At 51.8% G+C, this 21,510-nt stretch overlaps 10 protein-coding genes across 10 annotated transcripts; 8 read left to right on the plus strand and 2 right to left on the minus strand.

Moving 5' to 3' along the window:
* Positions 1–664: 664 nt before the first annotated feature.
* On the plus strand, positions 665–2,827 carry BDQ94DRAFT_134427 (putative GABA permease). Its single transcript, XM_026764461.1, has 3 exons — positions 665–1,121; positions 1,194–1,754; positions 1,825–2,827. The coding sequence occupies exons 1-3, from the start codon at positions 1,018–1,020 to the stop codon at positions 2,726–2,728; spliced, it is 1,569 nt and encodes a 522-aa protein (XP_026631702.1). The 5' UTR covers positions 665–1,017; the 3' UTR covers positions 2,729–2,827.
* A 457-nt stretch (positions 2,828–3,284) lies between these two features.
* On the plus strand, positions 3,285–5,017 carry BDQ94DRAFT_46843 (acyl-CoA-binding domain-containing protein). The gene is made up of 4 exons (XM_026775850.1): positions 3,285–3,403; positions 3,503–3,616; positions 3,722–3,794; positions 3,853–5,017. Exons 1-4 carry the CDS (start codon positions 3,388–3,390, stop codon positions 4,859–4,861), a joined length of 1,212 nt encoding a protein of 403 aa, XP_026631703.1. The 5' UTR covers positions 3,285–3,387; the 3' UTR covers positions 4,862–5,017.
* Positions 5,018–5,241: 224 nt separating this feature from the next.
* On the minus strand, positions 5,242–6,323 carry BDQ94DRAFT_134429 (coiled-coil-helix-coiled-coil-helix domain-containing protein). The gene is made up of 4 exons (XM_026764462.1): positions 6,215–6,323; positions 5,834–6,061; positions 5,609–5,741; positions 5,242–5,529 (listed from the first exon to the last, which is right to left on the minus strand). Exons 1-4 carry the CDS (start codon positions 6,232–6,234, stop codon positions 5,431–5,433), a joined length of 480 nt encoding a protein of 159 aa, XP_026631704.1. The 5' UTR covers positions 6,235–6,323; the 3' UTR covers positions 5,242–5,430.
* Positions 6,324–6,564: 241 nt separating this feature from the next.
* BDQ94DRAFT_46869 (putative nucleoporin) lies at positions 6,565–8,572 on the plus strand. Its single transcript, XM_026775852.1, has 4 exons — positions 6,565–6,606; positions 6,707–7,519; positions 7,573–8,228; positions 8,282–8,572. Exons 2-4 carry the CDS (start codon positions 6,865–6,867, stop codon positions 8,390–8,392), a joined length of 1,422 nt encoding a protein of 473 aa, XP_026631705.1. The 5' UTR covers positions 6,565–6,606; positions 6,707–6,864; the 3' UTR covers positions 8,393–8,572.
* A 130-nt stretch (positions 8,573–8,702) lies between these two features.
* BDQ94DRAFT_165790 (uncharacterized protein) lies at positions 8,703–9,045 on the minus strand (the record flags this gene model as incomplete). The annotated part of the gene is made up of 4 exons (XM_026770400.1): positions 8,703–8,740; positions 8,795–8,861; positions 8,947–8,978; positions 9,033–9,045. 4 exons carry the CDS (start codon positions 9,043–9,045, stop codon positions 8,703–8,705), a joined length of 150 nt encoding a protein of 49 aa, XP_026631706.1.
* Positions 9,046–9,239: 194 nt separating this feature from the next.
* Positions 9,240–11,254, plus strand: BDQ94DRAFT_134434 (transcription factor SPN1). Its single transcript, XM_026764463.1, has 4 exons — positions 9,240–10,078; positions 10,139–10,221; positions 10,277–10,755; positions 10,812–11,254. Exons 1-4 carry the CDS (start codon positions 9,505–9,507, stop codon positions 11,059–11,061), a joined length of 1,386 nt encoding a protein of 461 aa, XP_026631707.1. The 5' UTR covers positions 9,240–9,504; the 3' UTR covers positions 11,062–11,254.
* Positions 11,255–11,416: 162 nt separating this feature from the next.
* On the plus strand, positions 11,417–12,912 carry BDQ94DRAFT_134436 (HIG1 domain-containing protein). The gene is made up of 2 exons (XM_026764464.1): positions 11,417–11,591; positions 11,654–12,912. Exons 1-2 carry the CDS (start codon positions 11,551–11,553, stop codon positions 12,402–12,404), a joined length of 792 nt encoding a protein of 263 aa, XP_026631708.1. The 5' UTR covers positions 11,417–11,550; the 3' UTR covers positions 12,405–12,912.
* Positions 12,913–12,928: 16 nt separating this feature from the next.
* On the plus strand, positions 12,929–15,062 carry BDQ94DRAFT_134437 (WD40 repeat domain-containing protein). The gene has a single exon (XM_026764465.1). The coding sequence runs from the start codon at positions 13,407–13,409 to the stop codon at positions 14,865–14,867; it is 1,461 nt and encodes a 486-aa protein (XP_026631709.1). The 5' UTR covers positions 12,929–13,406; the 3' UTR covers positions 14,868–15,062.
* Positions 15,063–15,496: 434 nt separating this feature from the next.
* Positions 15,497–16,089, plus strand: BDQ94DRAFT_134438 (uncharacterized protein). The gene has a single exon (XM_026764466.1). It carries the CDS (start codon positions 15,576–15,578, stop codon positions 15,981–15,983), a length of 408 nt encoding a protein of 135 aa, XP_026631710.1. The 5' UTR covers positions 15,497–15,575; the 3' UTR covers positions 15,984–16,089.
* Positions 16,090–16,443: 354 nt separating this feature from the next.
* On the plus strand, positions 16,444–21,474 carry BDQ94DRAFT_179685 (P-loop containing nucleoside triphosphate hydrolase protein; the record flags this gene model as incomplete). The annotated part of the gene is made up of 11 exons (XM_026773448.1): positions 16,444–17,409; positions 17,466–17,745; positions 17,808–18,041; positions 18,101–18,831; positions 18,881–19,475; positions 19,526–19,649; positions 19,696–19,767; positions 19,825–19,875; positions 19,929–19,993; positions 20,057–20,687; positions 20,790–21,474. 11 exons carry the CDS (start codon positions 16,444–16,446, stop codon positions 21,472–21,474), a joined length of 4,434 nt encoding a protein of 1,477 aa, XP_026631711.1.
* Between the last annotated feature and the right edge of the window lie 36 nt (positions 21,475–21,510).

The following is a 21,510-nucleotide window of genomic DNA, read 5'->3' on the forward strand; positions in this document are numbered from 1 at the left end:
AGGAGAGAGACCGCGCGCGGAGGTCATGACCCAGTCAGTAAAACTTATCCGGCGGGATCATAATCCCCCCGAGCATTAGTACTAGCTTTGTCGCCTCGTGTCTGTGTAAGTGTCACGAGCCCCAGAGAGATGATGTACAGGGTTGCAGAAAAGGATGTAGTGGTTCCGGACGTGCAGATGCGGGGGAACATGCATGGATGCATTAAAGAACCAGCCAAGGACACTGGTGGCGAGCAGCCCTGCATTCGATTACTTTATTCATGATGGTGGATTCCGCGCGGGAAAGACAATTGAATAAGTGGGTTGGAAGAGAAGGATTGATTCTATATGATACTGTGCTGCCTCAGGATATCTTCCTTGAAGATTCAAAAAAGCTATACAAATCTGATAAGAGAGAGAAGAGATAGGATCAAGTCATCGGGCTGATAACTAACTATGATGGTTAACCATTTATTATCTGGCAGGGACAGTTGTCTAGGGCTTATCAGCGCGGTCTCGGACCGCCGGCCACTAGCCCGACACCGGAGGGCTTTTAGTTGGGGAGCTTATCGCGGGGAGGACGATTCTCATTGGCAACGATGGAGTCACACACTCTCTCCGGGTTGTGGCAGTTGTTGTCATTGTCTCTTGTGGTGTGGATTCACTGTGGAATTGTGGACTAGACGGTGACAGAGTTAAAAGTGTAAGTGCGGGGGGGATGATGATTGCTGCATCAGTTCAGTTGAGTTCAGGAACTGGAACTAAGCTGCTTTGCTGCTTTGCTGCTTCTCTCTCGTTCCTTCTTATTCCCCTCATTATCCTGCTCGTGTTCTTTCTTCTCTCTCTCTCTCCTTTTTCCTGTTTTCTTCACTCTACTCCCATCCCTCGCTTTTGGGATTTGGATCTCTTTCTATTGCGATATGTCTGTCCTAAATTAAAAGACTTCCTTCCTGAGATAATTCTAGTGGATCACATTTACTCCTTTTCTCTGTTATAAAGAAACACACAGCTTCTTGACTGATTGATTGACTGCCCAACATGCGACAACCTTCCATGGATGCCAACGCCGATGAGGCGTTGGCTAGAATGGGTTACAAGAGCGAATTGCCTCGCAATTTGAGTATGATGAGTATTCTGGGCCTGTATGTTCCCATTCTCCAGCACGTTGTATCCAGTAGCGATGGCCATACTCATGAAATCACTGTATCCCACAGTTCCTTCGCCATCATGGCCGCCCCCTTCGGCCTCAGCACCACCCTCTACATCACCCTCACCGACGGCCAATCCGTCAGCGTCATCTGGGGCTGGGTCGTCGTCACCCTCATCTCCATCGCCATTGCCGCCTCGCTGGCCGAGATCTGCGCCGTCTACCCCACCGCCGGCGGAGTCTACTACTGGAGTGCCATGCTCTCCACGCGGAAATGGGCCCCCGCCATGTCCTTCATCGATGGCTGGCTCACCCTCGTTGGCAATTGGACCGTCACACTCAGTATCACCTTCTCCGGGGGTCAATTGATCCTCAGCGCCATTTCCCTCTGGAATGAGGACTTTGTCGCCAATACCTGGCAGACCATTCTCATGTTCTGGGCTGTGATTGGGGCTTGTGCCTTGGTGAATATCTTCTTCTCCAAGTGGTTGGATTTGATCAATAAAGTGTGCATTTATTGGACCGCCGGGAGTGTCGTGATTATTCTCGTTACGCTTTTGACGATGGCGGATGAGAGACGCGATGCCGAGTTTGTCTTTGCCCATTATGATGCTTCGCAGAGTGGGTGGTATGTTTCCCCCATTTTTTTTTCTTTTTGCTTCTTTTCCTTTTCTCTTGATGGGGCTGATGACTTCTAGGCCTGCTGGATGGGCGTTCTTTGTCGGACTGCTGCAGGCAGCATACACACTCACTGGCTACGGCATGGTGGCTGCCATGTGTGAGGAAGTGCAGAACCCGCATCGGGAAGTCCCCAAGGCCATTGTGCTATCAGTGGTGGCGGCCGGTATCACGGGTCTGGTTTACCTGATCCCCATCATGTTTGTTCTGCCCCCGGTGGAGACCCTTTTGGCTGTGGCCAGCGGCCAGCCCATCGGACTCATCTTCAAGACAGCCACCGGCTCCGCTGGCGGAGGCTTCGGGCTGCTGTTCCTGGTGCTGGGCATCCTGGTCTTTGCGGGGATTGGCGCATTGACGGCTGCCAGTCGATGCACGTATGCCTTTGCTCGTGACGGAGCCATCCCCGGCTTCCGGCTCTGGAGGCAAGTGAACCCGAAGTTAGATGTGCCCGTGTGGGCCATCATCCTCTCCACCGTAGTCGATTGCCTGCTAGGGCTGATCTACTTCGGGTCCTCGGCGGCCTTCAACTCGTTTACGGGCGTGGCCACCATCTGCTTGTCCATCTCGTATGGCCTTCCCATTTTCATTTGCGTTCTGCGCGGGCGTGAAGCCGTCAAGGAATCCAGCTTCTCACTGGGACGATTCGGATACGCGATTAACATCGTATCCATCTGCTGGATTTGCCTGGCTGTGGTGCTCTTCTGCATGCCCACCTCGCTGCCGGTGGATGCGAGTAGCATGAATTATGCGAGTGTGGTGTTTGCCGGTTTCGCGGCGATCAGTATCGGGTGGTATGTGGTCTACGCGCGCAAGCATTTCACTGGTCCACCTGTCACGGACGAAGATATGCCCGGCGTGATGACGGGGAAACCAATCGATACGGAGAATACTTATGCGGCGCATGAGAAAGCGGGGAAGGAATGATGGCTATTAGCGATTTGTCTGTATATAACTAGGTTCGATGCTATAATGGATTTTACTATTATCTGTGTATTTTTACAGCAACTGTGAAATATTGATAAAGATTGCTTCCGGGCAAGTAAGAAACATGAACATGACGGCGCGAGGTAGGGGTTGCATCTGGTAGATCGATAGATAGCCGATCAATCACAAGTTGGGCTGGCTGAGCAGCGCGAGGGACTAAACTCCGACAACCGCGGTTCAATCGCTCCAGCATCCATCAAGCAATCAAACACCACCACACCACCGATCTCTCAGCTCGCAGCCTCGCACTTCTTCACACCCAAACAATTCTCACGCGACCAACCAGCTCTACACGGGTGTCGAAACCTACCATATCCGATTCTCATTATCTCTTCCCCCGTCCACCCCGAAATCAATTGCCACAAGTCCTGCGCGCGCACTCTCTCTCCCTAGGCCGAAATCCGGGGAAGCTCCAACTCCAACACCCTCTCTCATTTGCTCGCACCGATAAACAATACACCACAACACAGCTACTCTCCATCAATCTCCGAATATATACAGAGACAGCAAGACACTGATGCGGACCCATCATCGCGCGCACTTCCGTCCCCGTCTGCTCTCATGTTGCTGAACCCGTCCGACGCCTTGTTCCTCGCACCATGTCGGATTCAGTGGGTGCGTTTTACCCCGGAAAGGAATATAGTCTACGAGCATGCTATGAGAGGAAGGAACAGAGTGTATTAGGGAGATAATGTGCTGATTGATATGGTTCAGATCGTGTCTTCGTCCATGCCCTTAACACGGTGAAACGCATTCCCCGCACGGGGACCGCTAGACCGCCGGCGTCGGAGAGATTGAAGCTCTATGGCTTGTATAAGCAGAGCATGGGTATTTCTCCCCTCCTTTCACTTTCTTTATTGGGGCATTGTCTGTGTTGGACATTGGATGATAATGTAATGGTCATGCTGACGAGTACTTAATTGGAACTTGTAGAAGGCGATGTCGAAGGCGTCATGGATCGACCGGTCGGGAATACTGCGGATGTGTTTATGGAGTGTGAGAAATGGTATATCTACCCTCCCACGCTTTCTCTTCTATATGCTGTCAGTGTACTAATAATGTAGGGACGCATGGCACGCCCAACGAGGTCTCTCCCGCACAGAAGCCAAACGACGCTACATCTCCACCCTCATCGAAACCATGCATAACTACGCTTCCCAAACAGCCGAGGCAAGGGAACTCGTCGCCGAATTGGAATTCGTTTGGGATCAGATCAAATCCAACCCGTCTTCGTCGTCTATGTCGTCATCCCAGGAACCGGGTAGTCCGGTGGCTTCTGCAGCGGTGTCGATGCGTGATCACGCGAGGTTACAGCCGCAGTCTAGTAATAGATTGACTCGTCCGGAGTATGAGCAGTTACTTGCCAATACGGCTAGAGGAAGAGGGAGTGAGAGACTACGGGTGTTAAGTCCGGTTAGTCAGGCGGAGTCAGGGTTTCGACGACAGATGGAGGAGGAGCCGGCAGAAGAGGAAGAAGAAGAGGAAGAGGAGGAAGTGTACGCGGAAGCACAGGATAATCTATTCGAGAATGATGAAGAAGAAGAGGACGAAGAAGGACACATGGAGGAAGAAGAATACAACAACAATCACGACCGTCACGAATCGCATGACTATCACCAACAAGGATACAACTTCCCCTCCCACCAGGAAGAATACGACCACGATCACCACCACCATGATACCCTAAGTCGAAGACGACCACCCCCCGACGACTCCAAACGCTGGCGTCGCACAGTCGAGCAGGCCTTGACGACCATGACCGCGGAAATCGCCGCCGTGCGAGAACAACTGGAAGCGCGAGCGTTAGCTCATCGTCGACGAACGGGCCTGTGGGCCTGGCTGAAGTGGTTAGTTTGGGTCGCTGCACGGCAGATCATGGTTGATTTGGCACTGCTGGGTATGCTTCTTATCTGGATGAGACTGCGAGGAGATCGCAGGTTGGAGGAGAAGTTGAAGGTGGGTTGGGCGGAGGTGAAGACGAGGTTGGTGTTGTTGATGGTGTTCAGGAGGGTTAGGAGGGTGGTGTCGACGTCTCCTGAATCTTCTTCTTCTGGTGATAAGACCTCATCGTGAGGTTCTGATGCCCTTTGCCTTACCGTCAATGGGTGCATAATTCCCTTTCTTTTGTCTTTTCTTGGTACATATACATATATACCTTTCCTTTCTTTCTTATTCTTACTTATTATACCTTCTCTACCTTTTTATTTTCATTTCTTTTGTTGTGTCAGGTCCATTTTTAGAGGCTGTCCACTTCTTTGCGGAGCTTGATATCTCATTGCAGTGGTTAGCTGTCTGCATATTTCTGCGGTGTTCTGGTTGTATACTTTTGTATTCTAGGTAGTTTCATACTTCAGTCCATAGATCTGGAGCCTGGATTATAGTGTATGCATCATCGTCATCATCTGATACCAATCGAATCTATATTTATTGTAACTCAAAGAGCAATATTCTTACTAGTATCCAAGCGACTGACTCGCGGAACCAATGACATTCCTGATGCTAATATATACACAAACAGACGTCAACCAGAGAGACGGAAGAACAAAAGGAAAACACCGGAATACAAAAGACACGTTAAGTTAGTAGTTCAGTTAAGAAAAACACAATGATATATGCTCCCCTCAAGATTTCATTTTGTAATTTTAATATTGCCGACCAGGCCAGTCCGAGTAGAGCTGCTTGGGGCGCAAGTGCACGGGGACGACGTTCTCGGGGGTTCCGGGGATTTCCTTCTTCAGGCCCTATACAACCGGATCAGTATTTCTGTAGGACGCTAACAAGGATCCGAAACAGGATGTCTATTAAGAAGGTAATACGAACCAGCTTCTCGAAAACACAGCTGTTCAGCTTCATCTCCTGCGCACGGCACTCCCAGAGCTTGTGGTTGTTGTTCTCGAGGCACTCCCAGTGAGCGGTGAACGACTTCAGGCAGTGGGTGTTGATGTCCTTGATTCTGCAGGGATCCCAATGTAATCAGTATCCATTTCTCCGGTGATTCTCATCACTCAATGGGTGAATTGAATATAGAGCATGGAGACAACATACACGCTAGCCGCACAGCGCGTCACCTTTCTACCCTCCTTCAGACAGTCCAGCTCTCCGCGCCCGTTCGACTCGTCCTTGCACTTCATGAAGTCGTCGTTGTAGGGCTTGCAGCGGTCTCCGATAAAGTACGCCGCGCTGTACAGCGGCGCCGACGTAGCACCGATCTCCTCCACCTTGGGGATGTGATCGGGCATGGGGGTCGTGTCGACCAGCACCTGCTGGTTAAACCTGAAGCAATCATTTTCCGTTAGAAACGAGTTGTTCTAATCCAATTGTGTTGCATGCATGTATGTATATGTGTCGTATTATATGTGGTGGTGTAGTAGTCAAGGGTAACCCGTGGAGGTGGTCGATTGGGGGATTGGCAAGGTATCAACGTACTGGGGCTCTCTGGACGCCATGGTGACGGCTGGGCGTAGGACTCAATGGACCGGATCGGGGGTGGAAAAGTCGAGGAGAGGGGGATCGAATTGATGGAGATGGTTCGCCGGGTCCGAGTGGAAGGTGAAGCTGCGAGTTTGGAAGGAGTGGTTTTTGCTCGTTGCTGATTGGTTGGGATGGCTGGATTAGGTAATTTGCTGGTGGCCTGATATGTCAGGCAGAAGCGTTGAGGCATCAGCGTGTAGCTGGCTTCTTTGTTGCCTCAGGCATAAGGAGAGCTCCACACGTGACCGTAGCCGTGCGAAAAACAAAGCTTCCCGATGGGACTTACGCCAGCATTGCCCGGCTGTTGTTGATGCCGCGCACTGCGCTTCTAATTCTGCTGTTTGTCTGTGGGTATCCCCTTTATCCCCTCGCTCCTTCTTGTTATGTGTTGTGGGCCTGTCGCACCATTGTATAGGCTTATTCATTACCATTGTTGACATTGAATAGGAATTCGGTATCTACCGACATAGGTTCAATTGGGTGTTATTGCGCCTTCGTTGCGGAGTGACCGAACTTATTTATTGCAATTGTTTCTTCCATTACTGTGTCATCCTCAATATCGCCCCTTATCTTTTTTCGCCGTTTCGAACTAAGCACAACTCGCAATGTCGCTTTTCGGTCAACCTGCGGCCCCGTCCACGGGCGGCGGCCTCTTTGGACAAGCCAACAACACCGCAAATAAACCCAGTCCCTTCGGCGGAGGTGGTGGTCTCTTCGGGAACACCTCGACGACAAACACTACGCAGCAGAACACCACGGGCGGATTGTTCGGAGGCGCGACGCAGACTCAGCAACCGTCGGGAGGTCTTTTCGGCGGCGCCACGAACACGCAGACTCAGCAGCCATCAGGCGGCCTGTTCGGCCAAACCGCGACCCAGCAGAAGCCAGCCGGTGGTGGTCTTTTCGGAGGACTGGGGCAGACGCAACAGCCCCAGCAGCAACAACAGCAGACTACTGGAGGGAGCTTGTTTGGACAGAAACCCCTTGGAGGAGGAGGAGGGTTGTTCGGTCAGCAACAGCAGTCGCAGACACCGCAGCAGCAAGGTGGTGGTCTGTTCGGAGGGTTGGGTCAGACGCAGCAGCCTCAACAACAGCAGCAACAACCGAGTCTGTTTGGAGGGTCTCTACTAGGAGGGCAGCAGCAGCAACAGCAACCGGCGCAGCAACAGCAGCAGCCCCAATTGGGCCAGACTCAGATGGGTCAGTCAACGGCACAGCTCGGTTCGAGTCTGTGGGAGCCGGGTCGTGCAGTTACTGGAGGTATGTTGAAGGTGGTTTATATGCTTTAAGTTTACACGTACTAATGGTTGTAGTCCACCGCACCGTACCGATGCAGATTCAGATCGTGAAGGACAAGTGGGATGCATCCAGCCGTGCCTCTCCCTTCCGCGCGTACTTGTATAACAATGTCGGCGAAGAAATGGCACCATTCTACCAGCCGGGTCCGGAGGACGATGACACGAAATGGGAGGATGCGCTGCGGAAGCGGCCTGATTCGGGATATGTGCCTGTGCTCGTCAAGGGCTTCTTCGAGCTGGGCAAGCGGGCGCAGCGCCAGAAGGACTTCCTCACCATGATGCAGACGCGACTGCACGAGATCAACAACTGCCTGTCTGATCTACTGTCTCGGCACGATCTGAAGATTTCGGTCAAAATTGCCGACTGCCGCCGGAAACACCTCGTCCTCAGCAAGCGGTGCCTGGCGCTTGCGGCTAAGACGCAGGTGCTGCGGAATCGGGGCTACGCCATGGATGACGCGGAGGAGGAGCTGAAGAAAAAGCTCAGTCAGCTGGAGCGGTCGGTCTTTGACCCGTCACTGAACGGACGAGCGGAGGAGATCTGGGCGCGCATGCTGGCTATCCGGGAGCATTCTCGGCGTCTACAGCAGGAGATGGAGCGGGCCGGGCCCGGCGCGGCGGCGCAGGCGGACGACGAGCTGGACGAGCAGACGATGAAGACGGCCAAGAAGGTGAGTTGCTTACTTCCAGTCATGACCTCTACATATGCTAATGATGTCTATAGATATTGGATGACTACCACACGCAAATCCAACACTTGCAGAAGGAACTCGAAGCAGTGAGAAAGGACTTTGAGGAGGCACAGAAGCTTCCCGGGGGTGCCGTGAACCACTGATGCTGATGCTGATGCTGTTGATGCTTGATTGCGATTCCATCATATCATGAATTGAGGGTCTGTCTGGTTGTTTGGCTTGTGCTGTTTGGAGCATGGAGTTTATAGGAGCTGGTATCCGCACGTCTTGCACACGAGACGTGGTTTAATAGAGCATAAAAAGTAACCGTGACAGCTGGTCATTTGAGTATCATTCATTTCTGCAACTCGAGATGTACAATATAATACATGATGCGATCCCTTCCTTCCTATCCTACCCTATACCCGTGTATGCATTGTATGTTGTAAAGTGGAAAAAGTAGTCGGCACGCGATTACAAGAACTTCTTGACGAAATCGATGGCGAAGGGAGCTGTACGGTTTGTTAGTTCGTAGAACAGAAACCCGGGGAATGGGGAGAACTCACAAAGGTAAAGCAGGATACCACCGGAGACAGCCATGCGGATGGTCTGGCTAGCCTGGACCTCACCGGCCTAGATGGGAAGAAAAATAGAATGTCAGCATGATATGTTCTGTTGGGTGTCGACGATGACGATGAAGAGGGTTTGGGTGAAATACTCTGATCTCCTCCTTGGAGAGCTGTTCCTGGCCTAGTAACAATTAGCATAATGCAATCTTTTTGGATAGAAAAGGTTGAGGCTCACCTGGAGCGAACATTGTGATAGTAGTGTATGGATAGAGGGTGAATGGACAAATAGATAGAGAGATGTATGTTCAAGAATGATGAATCGGTTGAATAACTCTCTAGTTAATGAATGAACGGGTTCGATTCTGCCGCGCACAGACCACCGCGGAGGCGGAATCTGCTTGCTTTGGCTTGCTTGCTTCAACTTCTTGCGCGGTTGCTCGGTGCTACTACTTACTAAACCTTCCATTTCTTTTCGCTGTTTCTCTCTCTCTCATCTTTCTTTCTTCTTATTTTCATGTAAAGGATAATTCTCTTAAGGATCCAACATATACCAAGAGATCTGGAATCCGGGCGAATAAGGTCCTCGAGAATCGATCTATCCCATCTACGCTTCACGAAACCTGGTCTAGCCGACCACTCCTCATCAGGGGAGAAAGTAACACACTACTCCAACCCAACCACAACTGCATTTCTCACAAAACACAACCATGTCCGAACCGCGCAGTCCCGAGCCCGAGCTCAAGCCCGCCGCTGAAGTGGACGAACAGCAGCAACAACAGGAAGCGCCCCCGACGCCCGGCGGCGACGCCGTTTCCGACGAAGAGCCCGCTAAGGAGGTAGAGGCGGAGGTAGAGCCAGAAGCCGAAGAACAACAACAAGAACAAGAAGAACAAGGAGAAGAAGAGGCCGCGCAAGATAATGGTGGCGATAATGATGACGATGACGACGAAGACAAGATCTCCGACGACGAATCAATTCTTTCAGAAGTCGACGAAGCCCAGTTCGAGGACTTCGATCCCGAGAATGTTGACATCGAGGACCGGCCGCAGCTGGCGATCGACGAGGATAACTTGAAGCTTATTGGACGGCATAAGCGGAAGCGTACGGAGGGTGGGGATGAAGAGCGCTCGAAGAGGAAGAGAGAGGGACGTCGCGAGAAGAAGAGTCGCAGGATGAGGGAGTTGGAGGATGGGGGTGCGAGTGATGAAGAGAAGGCTAGTCGGAGGAGGAAGAAGAAGGAGGCGGAGATTGCGGATGAGGAGTTGTTGGATCCGGCTACGAGTATGTTCTTTCTTCTCTCTTACTGGGGATGATATGTATGATGCTAATTGCTATGTTTAGGACGGCGGAGAGCGCTTGATCGCGCAATGGACGAGGCGTTGAAGAAGCCGACCAAGAGACGGTTTAGGAAAGCTGATGGCATTGTATGTTTACTTCTATTGTTTCGCGGGTTGAAGCGATGATGGCTGACTCCCACAGGACCTGGAACAAATGGCCGATGCTGAAATCGAAGATATGCGCAAGCGCATGACCCACGCTGCGCAGATGGACGCCATCAACCGTCGTGAGGGCAAGCCTGCCATGCATAAGCTGAAGATGCTCCCTGAGGTAGTCTCGCTGCTCAACCGCAACCAATACGTGAACAGTCTGGTCGACCCGGAAATCAACCTGCTGGAAGCGGTTAAGTTCTTCCTGGAGCCCTTGGACGATGGTTCCCTGCCGGCGTACAACATTCAGCGGGATCTGATGACTGCGCTGGGCAAGCTGCCGATCAACAAGGAGGCTCTGGTTGCCAGTGGCATCGGCAAGGTGATTGTGTTCTACACGCGGAGCAAGCGTCCGGAGCCGGGCATCAAGCGCATGGCGGAGCGTCTGCTGGCTGAATGGACGCGCCCGATCCTCCAGCGCAGCGACGATTACTCGAAGAGGGTATACCAGGAGGCTGCTTTTGACCCTACGTATGTTCATTCCTACTCAGACCCTACCACGTCGATTGTATCGCTAACCGGAACAGTAAACTGAGCGCGACACGCACTCAATCGGTACAGGCCACTGCTGCAGAGGCTCGTGCCCGTGAGCTACTGCCTCCTCGCCTGGCGAATCGCGCGCGCGCTGACATGACTCACACGAGCTATACGGTGGTGCCGCGACCGACGATGGTACAGGAGAGCAAGTTTGCGCGACCTCTGGGAGCGAGCGGCGAGGATCGTTTCCGCAAGATGCGGGCGCGGCAGATTGCGGCGAGCAAGGGATCCCGTCGATGAAGAATTTTCACTCCTTTAATTTTTCTTACTTTTTATTCTTCTGGCTGTACCTTTCTTTTTTCTATTTCCTTTTCCGATCTCATATGTATGTCAGGTTTTATCTCGTAGATTTTTCGGGGGCTGGCGCAGGGCGGAATGTGTATTATTGGATCATGCCATAGCGAATGGGAAGGCACTAGATAAACGGTCGGGCGTTCTCGCGCGAGACGCAGCTTACAAAGTAGCCAAATGCAGTAAAAACGGTTACAATTCGGCGAGGCTATCAAGGATCCCGGGCAAACGCCGGATGGTCCGAATCTCCGCCGCAGACCCCGACCGTCCAGATCGTACGTCACCCGGGCTTTGCACGTATTTCTAGCATCATTCTCCCACTCTTTTTCTTCCTTTCTTGAATTCTCTCTTCGCCCACCTCACACGTGTACCTAATACACTCTTAATTACCACCATTGCAATCAATTACACACAGATTCTTCACATAACACCATCACAATGAAGATCCTCACTAAAGAAGAAGAAGATGCTCACTACCGGTACTTCCGACCTCCCCGCCACCCAATTTCCGAACAAAGTAACTAACCCAGCAACTTTCCAGCGAGGTCGTCAAGGGCGGTACCATCGGTGGTCTCATCGGTCTGGTCGGCGGCGCAGCAGGTGTTCTCGCCGCCACCAGGCGCTACCAGACAATTCGCAACCTCACTCTCCCCATGAAGTCCTTCCTCGTGACCTCCTCCGGTACCTTCGTGGGTATCATCAGCGCCGACCACGCCTCTCGCAGCTTCGAAGCCCAACGCAACGCCAGTCGCCAATGGTACGAGAACCGCGAGGAGCGTCTCCGCCAGGAAGAATTGTCGCAGCTCTCCCCGATCGATCGCGCTCTGCAGTGGGCCCGTCGCGAGAAGTACAAGATCGTCGGTGCCACATGGGTGGCTAGTATGATCGGTAGTTTCGCCATGGTTAACCGGAACAAGCACCTCAGTGGCTCGCAGAAGATTGTCCAGGCGAGAGTTTACGCCCAGGGCTTGACCCTCGCTGTGTTGGTGGCTAGTGCGGCGTTTGAGATCCAGGATCAAAGGAAGGGTCGCGGCTTGTTGCAGGATAAGATGAAGGCCGAGAAGCAGGCTGCTGAGGAGAGGAAGAATTCTGAGCAGGAGCACACCGGTGATCTGTGGAAGGACATGGTTGCTGCCGAGGAGGATAGGTTGAGGAAGAGGAAGATGAGTCTGTCGGAGTCGGATTACTTGCATCCTCAACATAATGGGCAGGAGAAGAAGGTTGAGGAGGTGAAGGAAGAGAAGGAGGAAGAGCCTAAGAAGGAAGAGGCGACGGAGAAGAAGAAGGAGTAAAAATAGTTGATATGGTTGGTTCTTGTTTATATATCTAGATGTGGTTGGGCTGGTCTTGATCACAGGTGTATTTGTTCTTTTTCACATCTGCTGTTACTTTTGCCAGTTTTCTTTGTCGGTTGGGTACACTCTTCACTCTGGATATAATGCGGCGGATTGGTTGCTAGACTTGGATGAAAAGTGATTATGACTGATTGCGAATGGTACATGTCACATCTTTGAGTCTATATTTGGAGTCTCGATCTTATCTACAACCCACATACGTTATGGAGCTGTACGTCGATCAGATAATCGGACTGGGGCTTCATCTACGGTCATAGTAGCTGCCAATATATTGTCATAGCTCTAAACTTACTGGGTATTTTCTGCTTACTGAGTGATGCCTTACATCGTTTCCAGATTCAGTATGCTAAGCTGATTAATCACCAACTATGTCACTATCATTGCATATCAGTTAATAGTTATTGAGCACATTACTACCGAAACGTCCCCTTCACTCGCCTTCAGGTTGGGGAGTGTTGACTGATCCATGCAAGATAGTGAGGATTCTTCCGACGAACATCCTGTCGCCTTTGACTCCTGCACGTGCCCCGACTGCCTCTTGATCGGCTGTCATTGCATACTATCATCGTCCAAGTGGGGCGCCTGCAGATCTGGCATTGCTTGTTGCCTGCAGCCCCAAACTCAACTATAGACTGACTCACTCGCCAGGCTGTCATGGCCCCCGGATCTCAGCATCTCAAAGGTGACACAGAATGTGGCATTGCCCGGAGATATCCTACTCCATGGTGGGGTCGAACTAACTTGTTAGTTAGCACAAGGCTTGGGAGGCTCGATGGCGGTCTCTTAAATAAAGCTAGCAGCACAGCCTCGTGGTCATTCACTCACTGACCCATTTCACTCTTCTTGACCACCACACTCACTTAGCTCGCTCTTACTGACTATAAAGCTCCCCCCAAATACAGACATCACTCCTCACATCAACTTTTCTTGCCAAGGAAAATGAGATGCATGAACCAAAGCACGTTTCTCCAAAACTATGTCTATGCCCTTGAGCATGACTTCTGCTCTCCCACTGGGGAGCCTGCCGCCTGGGCGCCTGGATATCCCAAATACTGGGGTCAGGAAGCAGCGAAGATCCAATTAGAGGGGAAGGCAAATGCGCTTGCTCTTAGCCCTGATAGCAAGATTATTGCCGTGGGGATTGACACCGAGATCCATATCTTTGATGCGGATACGCAGGAACGTGTTGAGGTTTTGAGAGGACACACGGGCGCCCTGGAGCAGGTGAAGTTCGCTCCGGGAATCATCAATACCGTGGATTCAGAAGACACCCGGTACATCCTGGTGTCGACAGGCGAGGAACTCGAAGAGAGTGATGGAAGTAGTGACCGCCATGAGGGATGTGATTTCGGGATCATCATCCTATGGGAGCTGGACGAGCACGGGAGACTCCGACAAAAGAAAGAGAAGCCAGTTGACGTTGACACCCTCACAAGCAGAACTCTACAGCCCCTTATTTCAGACCTAGTGTCCAGCCACGGCTGGAAAAGTGATGAAAAAGCCATGGGGGCCCTAGACAAAGCCATGAAAAAAGCCCTCCGAAATGCCGTCCATCTACACGAACAAGAAAGCAAACACTATCTTCGAGGCGAACTAGCCTCCTTCGGTAGTCCCACATTCAGTTCAGACGGCAAGACATTGATCTATCTCAGCCAAAACGAAACAACCCAGCACGGACCTCGTGACCCTGCTCTCCTCCCATGCCTCAACCTCTGGGACATGCAGACCCGGTCCCTCCGACACCGACTGCTCGGCCACACAGACGCCATAATGTGGGCTGGGATGAGTCCAGACAATTCTCTAGTCACGTCCATCGCATGGGATGGCAGGGCACGAGTCTGGGACGCCAACTCCGGAGCCTGCATCCATGTACTGGTTTCTGTGGACGGCCAGCTCTGGAGCGGTGTCTTCTCTCCCGATAGCAAGTACCTCGCTGTGAGCCAGGGAAGCCCCAGGACATATATCCATGTCTACGACCTTCGAACAGGACAGTCCGTCTCTCGCTTCGACGGATTTCGCCGTTGGGCACGCAGCTTGGCTTGGAGCCCTGACGGGACCGTGCTTGCAGGCGGAGGAGACGGCGGCACAGTGCGTCTTTGGGATCCGTTGACCGGTGAAGAGCGGATGCGATGGCGTCTGGCTTTTGAGGATTCCCTGATGCGGAGCTTTGCCGGGATTCAAAGCGTACAGTTCGTGGATAAGGGGAAGAAGCTGGTGTTTCGGACCCAGGAAGGTACGGTGGAGACGTATGATATCGAAAGCAATCTCAAGCAGCAGTTTACAAGACGTGCGGAGGACAGGATTGATAGGAGCCCTATGGCGAAAATGGCTGTGTCAAGTGATGCTCGGCTGCTGGTCGTTCCGGACGCAGATGGGGTTTTGAGACTATGGTGTCTTTAGATGGGTGTTCTGTATTGGGCATCGTGGGAGGATATTCTCTCGAGATACTTATAGCGAAGATGTTGTAGTTGGATGGATGTGGTAACTAATAACATTGCCACATAGTCTTCTATTTCGATGGCCTTGGCTAATTTATGATAGATATTATGACAGCTTCTGTAGAGAATAACCCGTGTTTCCAGCAAAGTCCTAAGGAGCACTGCTTAGCACCAGACGGCCGCATCTGAACGGCAGCTGTCAGTATTTTGTCCTTTCCTTCAAATAGCATATCAGGCACCTGTTCGGTCGAAGCTGTTGCCTACAGCCTTCTGGGTGTTTTGATAAAACTGTCCAATCCAGAGCGGGAGAATATAAGCTAATGATGCAGTGTAATGAAGCACAGCGCGCCCCGTGCGATGTGCACAGACAAAGTGTGTTGCTACTTTCCAGTTTACAAACAGGGTCTATTCAATCTCACGAACTAATCTATGTTCTCGTCTAGGCGAAACTGCAGCCTCTAAGACATCGCGAAGCGCCTTGCTGTAATGGAATGCGGCTCTTAGAGCACTCTGATGAGAATAAAACCACCATGTTTTAAGAAGTTCACACGAAGACCCTATGATTCCGAAGAAACTAAAAGTTACTTCCTTGTCCGTTACATTGCCTCCACATACCTCTGATAGCCTATCTCCTTTTTCAACGTACTCCGATAACCACATACCCGTTCAAATGCCTCAAACTTCTGGTCTGCACGTTGCCATCTTCCGGAACCATGACGGCGTATATAAACACTGGGGCCTATTCCTCGACGGACCAACAAAGCTTGAAAAGACTGTCTTTCAGATTATGGGATCATCTACCAGATATTATTTCGAGAAGCTAAACTCCGATGCCCGGGAGTCGGCGGATCTTCTTGAATTGGTGCACCTCTGTGATGTGGCGAATTCCCATGCCACTGCCATCGAAGACGCTGCCGAGAATATGACCATACACAATGAGGCACCGGGTTATAACTGCCAGGATTACGTTCTTGAGCTTTTAGATGACTTGGAAGAGAGGGGTTTCATTGATAAGGAGGACGCCGATTATCGAAAAAATAGGATGGCATTGGAGCGTAAGCAGGAGGGTTTGGATTAGCGGGACTCGGTCGATTTAGTTAGGCTTCTCTTCAGCCGTTGGACTCCTGTGGGTCTGTCGAGCAATGTGCTTCCTTTAGTGGTTGGGGCAGATGATAAGGAATATCAGGCTTCTTATGAGACGTTGGGTGACTCGTGCATTTGTTATTACCCTTTATCTGCCTTCTATTTCGTATGCTACTGTGCAATTTTCAGCTTGGACATTTGCCTACTTGAGCATCAGATTTAGTTCAAAACCAAACTCCTGCGATTCGTGCTAAGACACAGTGAGTCGACTTAATGATGCAGCTTATCAATACGAACGCAGGGACTATCAGTCTTTAGCCTAGCGTCGGTGAGACTCCGGACTCCGGACATCCATGCTAGCGCTCGATACAACGCTTACGGCCTCATCCAACAAGACTATCAAGACCCCTCGACCAGAGGAGTGACTTGCCTGGTAGCCACGTTCCAACCACATCATGTCTGCGTGTCCAGCAACAGCTGACACTGTCTTCGGCCCCAGGGTCGATGTCGCCTGTCGCACCTTCGACTTCACCTTTTACTTCGAGGATGCCTTTCTTGCCTTCTTGCCATCTGCGATATTCATCTCGCTGCTGCCCGTGGCACTATGGCAGCTCCGATCGCGATCTCGCAGAGTAAAGCGATCGGTACTGCTATCTTGCAAGCTGGTAGCACTGATTGCGCTTCTAGTCAGCCAGCTCGCCTTTGTGCTCGTCCGACAGTTGAAACTCTCCCATCTGCACAATAAAATGTCGATTCCGGCGGATGTTCTCGAATTGCTTGCGATTACCGGTGCTATTGCGCTGTCATCGCTCCACCACACTCGCTCAATCCGTCCATCGACTCTGCTCGTCTGCTTCCTCTCGGCGAGATCACTCTTAGGCATTGCCCGCGTTCGCACCCTCTGGCTCATACCAAATGCAACCCGCGCGGCAGTCCCCTTTACTTTGAGTGTTACATTGATCCTATTGTCGACAGTTCTTGAGTCGATAGGGAAGGAATCCGCCCTTGTCAAAGCATCCGAGAAACCTGCAACACCAGAACCATTCAGTGGCTTTTGGAAGCGCGCTGCATTCGCCTGGCTAACGGGAACATTCAGAAATGGTTACAGCAAGGTCATCTCCGTGCAGGACTTACCAGAACTCGACCCCAAGCTAGACAGCGAGGTCGTGGGGGCCCAGCTACAGGCAGTCTGGGCGCGCGCTGATAAAAGGGCTGCCCATGCGCTGCTTCGCGCATGTTTGACTGCATATCGGTCTCCCCTGCTTACGGCTGCCCTGCCGCGTCTGATGAAGACCGGCTTTACCTTTTGCCAGCCGTTTCTGATCGATGCGGCTGTCTCGTGGGTCGGCAATCCGAATTCCCCCATGGACTCTGGGAGAGCACTGATTGGGGCTTTTGCGCTGGTTTATGTGGGACAGGCGGTGCGTTTCTTGCAGTTCATTAGACCAGGGAATGATTCTAACATGAGTGACGATAGGTGTCTACGAGCCTATATGGCTATCAGACAGCGCGATATACCATCCGCTTGCGAGGGGGCCTGATAGCGCTCGTTCACCGGCAAACTGTCAACACCCGCGCAGTGGATCTCGGGGAGAGCACGGCAATCACACTCATGGGTACAGATGTAGAACGTATCGTGTCTGGGTCCAGAGTGACTCATGAGTTGTGGGCGTCTCTACTCGAAATAGCGATTGCCATTTACCTCCTCGAGAGGCAGGTTGGTGTTGCGTGCCTTGTTCCTGCCGTGATCGTGCTTGGTTTGTCCCACCCTGCGAGTTGACAAGACTGTAAGGCTCTAATAGCTGATGTTTCCTTGCAGTCTTCGTAGCCGCCACCTTCAAGGTATCAGGTGCCACTAACAAATACCAGCGTCTCTGGATTGAGCGGATTGAAGAGAGACTGCGGCTGACGTCGTATACCCTGGAGAATATCAAGGCCGTCAAGATGTTAGGCCTGTCGGAGAAATTGTATTCGATAATCAGGAGTTTGCGACATGCAGAAATTGCCACGTCTACTGTGTTCCGCAAGCTGCTGATTGTAACTAGCACGCTTTGTACGTCCTCCGTGCTATTTATACCCGGTGATTTCCAGCTGACAAGTCGGTCTAAACAGCCAACTCCCCCGCTGATTTGGCGCCGATGGCAACCTTCGTCGTCTATGTTATCATAGCGCTCGTACGAGACGACAAGTCGCTTCTTGCTGCACAGGCATTCACCTCGTTGTCTTTGGTTTCATTGGTCACAGACCCCGTCTTGACATTTATCCTATCTCTGCCTGAAGTCGTTCAGTGCCTAGGATGCTTCAACCGGATACAAGAGTACTGCTGTTCTGAGGAGCCGGCTGACGGAGTTAAGTCGCTCCAAAATACCCCCGTTGACAAGGTCGGTGTGTCTTATGACCTGAAGGAGATCTCCAAGTCCCAAAGTTCCCGCAAAGATCTGGTTGCCTTTTCCAACCTTAGCGTCGGATGGACCAAGAACGCACCTCCAGTCCTGCGGGACATGACTCTGACTATTCAGCACGGTGCCGTCACCATGATTGTCGGGCCAATCGGCAGCGGAAAATCCACGTTCCTTGAGACTATCCTTGGAGAATCGCTTGTTCTACAGGGGCGCGCGGACCGGGATGCCTCCCCCATTGCGTACTGTTCGCAGGCACCGTGGCTGCAAAGCACGACCATCCGCGAGAATATCCTAGCTGGACTGCCCGTTGACACCGTATGGTATGACACCGTTCTGCGTGCCTGTGGCTTAGAAGGTGATCTTGCTCGCCTCCCTCGTCGTGATCAGACGCCAGTGGGTAGCAACGGTATCGCGCTGAGTGGCGGCCAGAAGCAGCGTATTGTACGTCGCCCCTCTTAAGCTCTTTACTATGAGTACTAACAAGAAATAGGCACTCGCCCGGGCACTATACAGTCGATGCAGGGTGCTGCTGCTAGATGATGTCTTCAGTGGGATTGATGCAGCTACTACTGAGATCATCACACGAAGTCTTTTCGGCGACGGCGGCCTCTTTCAAACTCTGCAGAGCACGGTTGTGCTTGCTACACATTCCAGTGGGATTGCCCCGACCAATTCCCTTTACAACGCTTGTAGACTGATCCTTCTCGCAGCTTCTATTCTTCAGTACGCCGACCATCTCGTGGTCCTGACCGACGGCCACATCAACGGAGCCGGAACCCTGCACGCCCTTCAAGCCAGCAATAGTTACATTCAGAATCTCAATGCAACACACAACTCAAATGTGTCAGTCACCGCCAAACAGCCCGATGACACAGTGGTGTCCCGTTCAATATCTACTGAACATGAAGACCGCACAGCTGGAGACTCGGCCGACATGGACACCGATCACGTTGGATCCACCGACGCTACGCGGCAGAACGGCGATATGGCTGTCTACGCCTACTATGCTTCTGTATCTGGGCGCATGACAGTCGCTATGACTGTGATCATGGCTCTCTGCTGGAGCTTCTGCCACGAATTTTCGAGTATGTCTCTAAATATCCTTCTTGTTTGGTGATTTAACTCACAATTTTAGCTATTTGGTTGGACTGGTGGACGGAAGCGAATGCACAACACCCTAATGAGAGGGCGGGGATGTATCTCGGCGTTTATGTCTTCCTCAGCATCATCAGCGTGGTTTTCATGGTTGCTGCTTGCTGGTACGTCCATGGGGCGTGTTCAAGTGTTCAGGGATAACGTGAATAGGCTTCTATTCGTCAGGATTGTCTCAAAATCGTCGCTGCGGCTTCATGATGACCTTTTGAAGAGTACCATGCGGTCAGTTACTGCTATTTTGGCAAAGTATAGCGCATCGCTGACCTTACCTACCTGCAGCGCCCCATTCCAGTTCTTTCACAACGTTGATGTCGGCAGCATCACCAACCGGTAACCACCCCGAGCTTTTTTACGGTTGTATACTAAGCGTAGTCCACCTCCAGTTTCAGCCAAGACATGGATCTCATTGACATGACCCTCCCAATCGAAGGCATCAACTTGCTGTCTGGTATGTACTACTATTGCTGTGCACGTATCCATTCTTGTGCTGATATAGTCATTGAAAATTAAGCCGTCTGCAGCAGCCTCGTGAAAGTGATTATCCTTGCCGTCTTCGCCAAGTACCTCGCAATCGCAATTCCATTCCTGGCAGTCGTCCTGTACTTGACACAAAAGTTTTATCTCCGGACGTCACGCCAGATGCGTCTCCTCGATATTGAAGCCAAGGCGCCGCTATACACACACTTTCTAGAACTGGTTGGCGGCGCTACAACTGTGCGTGCATTTCATTGGCATGTCACATTCAACACGACAGCTCTCTCGCTGCTGAATATATCCCAGAGACCAGTTTATATGCTATCGTGTATCCAGCAGTGTCTAGGTCTGGTGCTCGACCTGATTGTAGCCGCAATGGCGGTTATTGTTGTTTCGACTGTCGTCTTCTTGAGGGATCACTTCAATGCGGGCGATGTCGGTGTTGCACTCGTCATGGTCATGACATTCAGCTCGTCACTCATGGAGCTCATCAAGTATTGGACTATGACCGAGACATCGATTGGAGCTATTGCAAGAGTCAAAGATTTCGTTGCTGCAACGGAGCCCGAGGATAACATGGATGAGGATTCATCCTCGCGCCCGGAATTACCAAGGTCGTGGCCAGCAAACGGCGCAATTCAGCTCAGCGGAGTTGTAGCCTCACATTCGTACGTTTACTCCTCTCTCTGTCAAGAAATGATATCTCATTGCACAATCTAACACTACTCAAAACCAGACTAAGGACAACCCCCGGTCCTTAACGGACTGAGCATGAGCATTCAGCCAGGCCAAAAGATTGCCATCTGTGGCCCCTCAGGTAGCGGCAAGACCAGCCTCATTCTAACTCTTTTGCGCATGATCCCCCTCCGTGCCGGCACCATAACCATCGACGACCTGGATCTCACCGCGTACGCAGCATCGCAGATCCGCCCGCGCCTAAACATCGTCACGCAGGATCCGCTCCTCCTCCCTGGATCAGCAGGACAGGACACCACCGTGCGCTTCAATATCGACCCGTTCGGCAGTGCCGCAGACGACGCCACAATTATCGCTGCATTGGAACGACTGGGTCTTTGGACGACCATTGCCGCAGCCGGCGGACTCGATGCCGAGATGAAGGCTACGGCGTGGTCAGCGGGACAGAGGCAGCTTCTCTGTCTTGCGCGGGCGATGGTACGCGGGACCGCTGGTCTCAAGGTGCTCATCTTAGACGAGGCCACGAGTAGCGTTGATCCGGACACTGAGGCGATCATACAAAATGTTCTGGATACCGAGTTTCAAGACCATACGGTGCTTTCTGTGCTGCATCGGCTGCGGTACGTGGGTTGGTATGACCGGGTCGCGGTGCTGGAGGGCGGCGAGTTGGTTGAGTTTGATAAGCCGGATGTGTTGTTGGCGAGGGAGGAGTCGAAGTTTGCGAGGCTGTATAGCTCGTTGGGGGTGGGTGGTCATTAACCAGATATCTCTTTGTGTTGGATACATAGCGAGGAG

The sequence above is a fragment of the Aspergillus welwitschiae genome (genome assembly GCF_003344945.1).
Source record: "Aspergillus welwitschiae strain CBS 139.54b unplaced genomic scaffold BDQ94scaffold_2, whole genome shotgun sequence".
Classification (NCBI taxonomy): Eukaryota; Fungi; Ascomycota; class Eurotiomycetes; order Eurotiales; family Aspergillaceae; genus Aspergillus; species Aspergillus welwitschiae.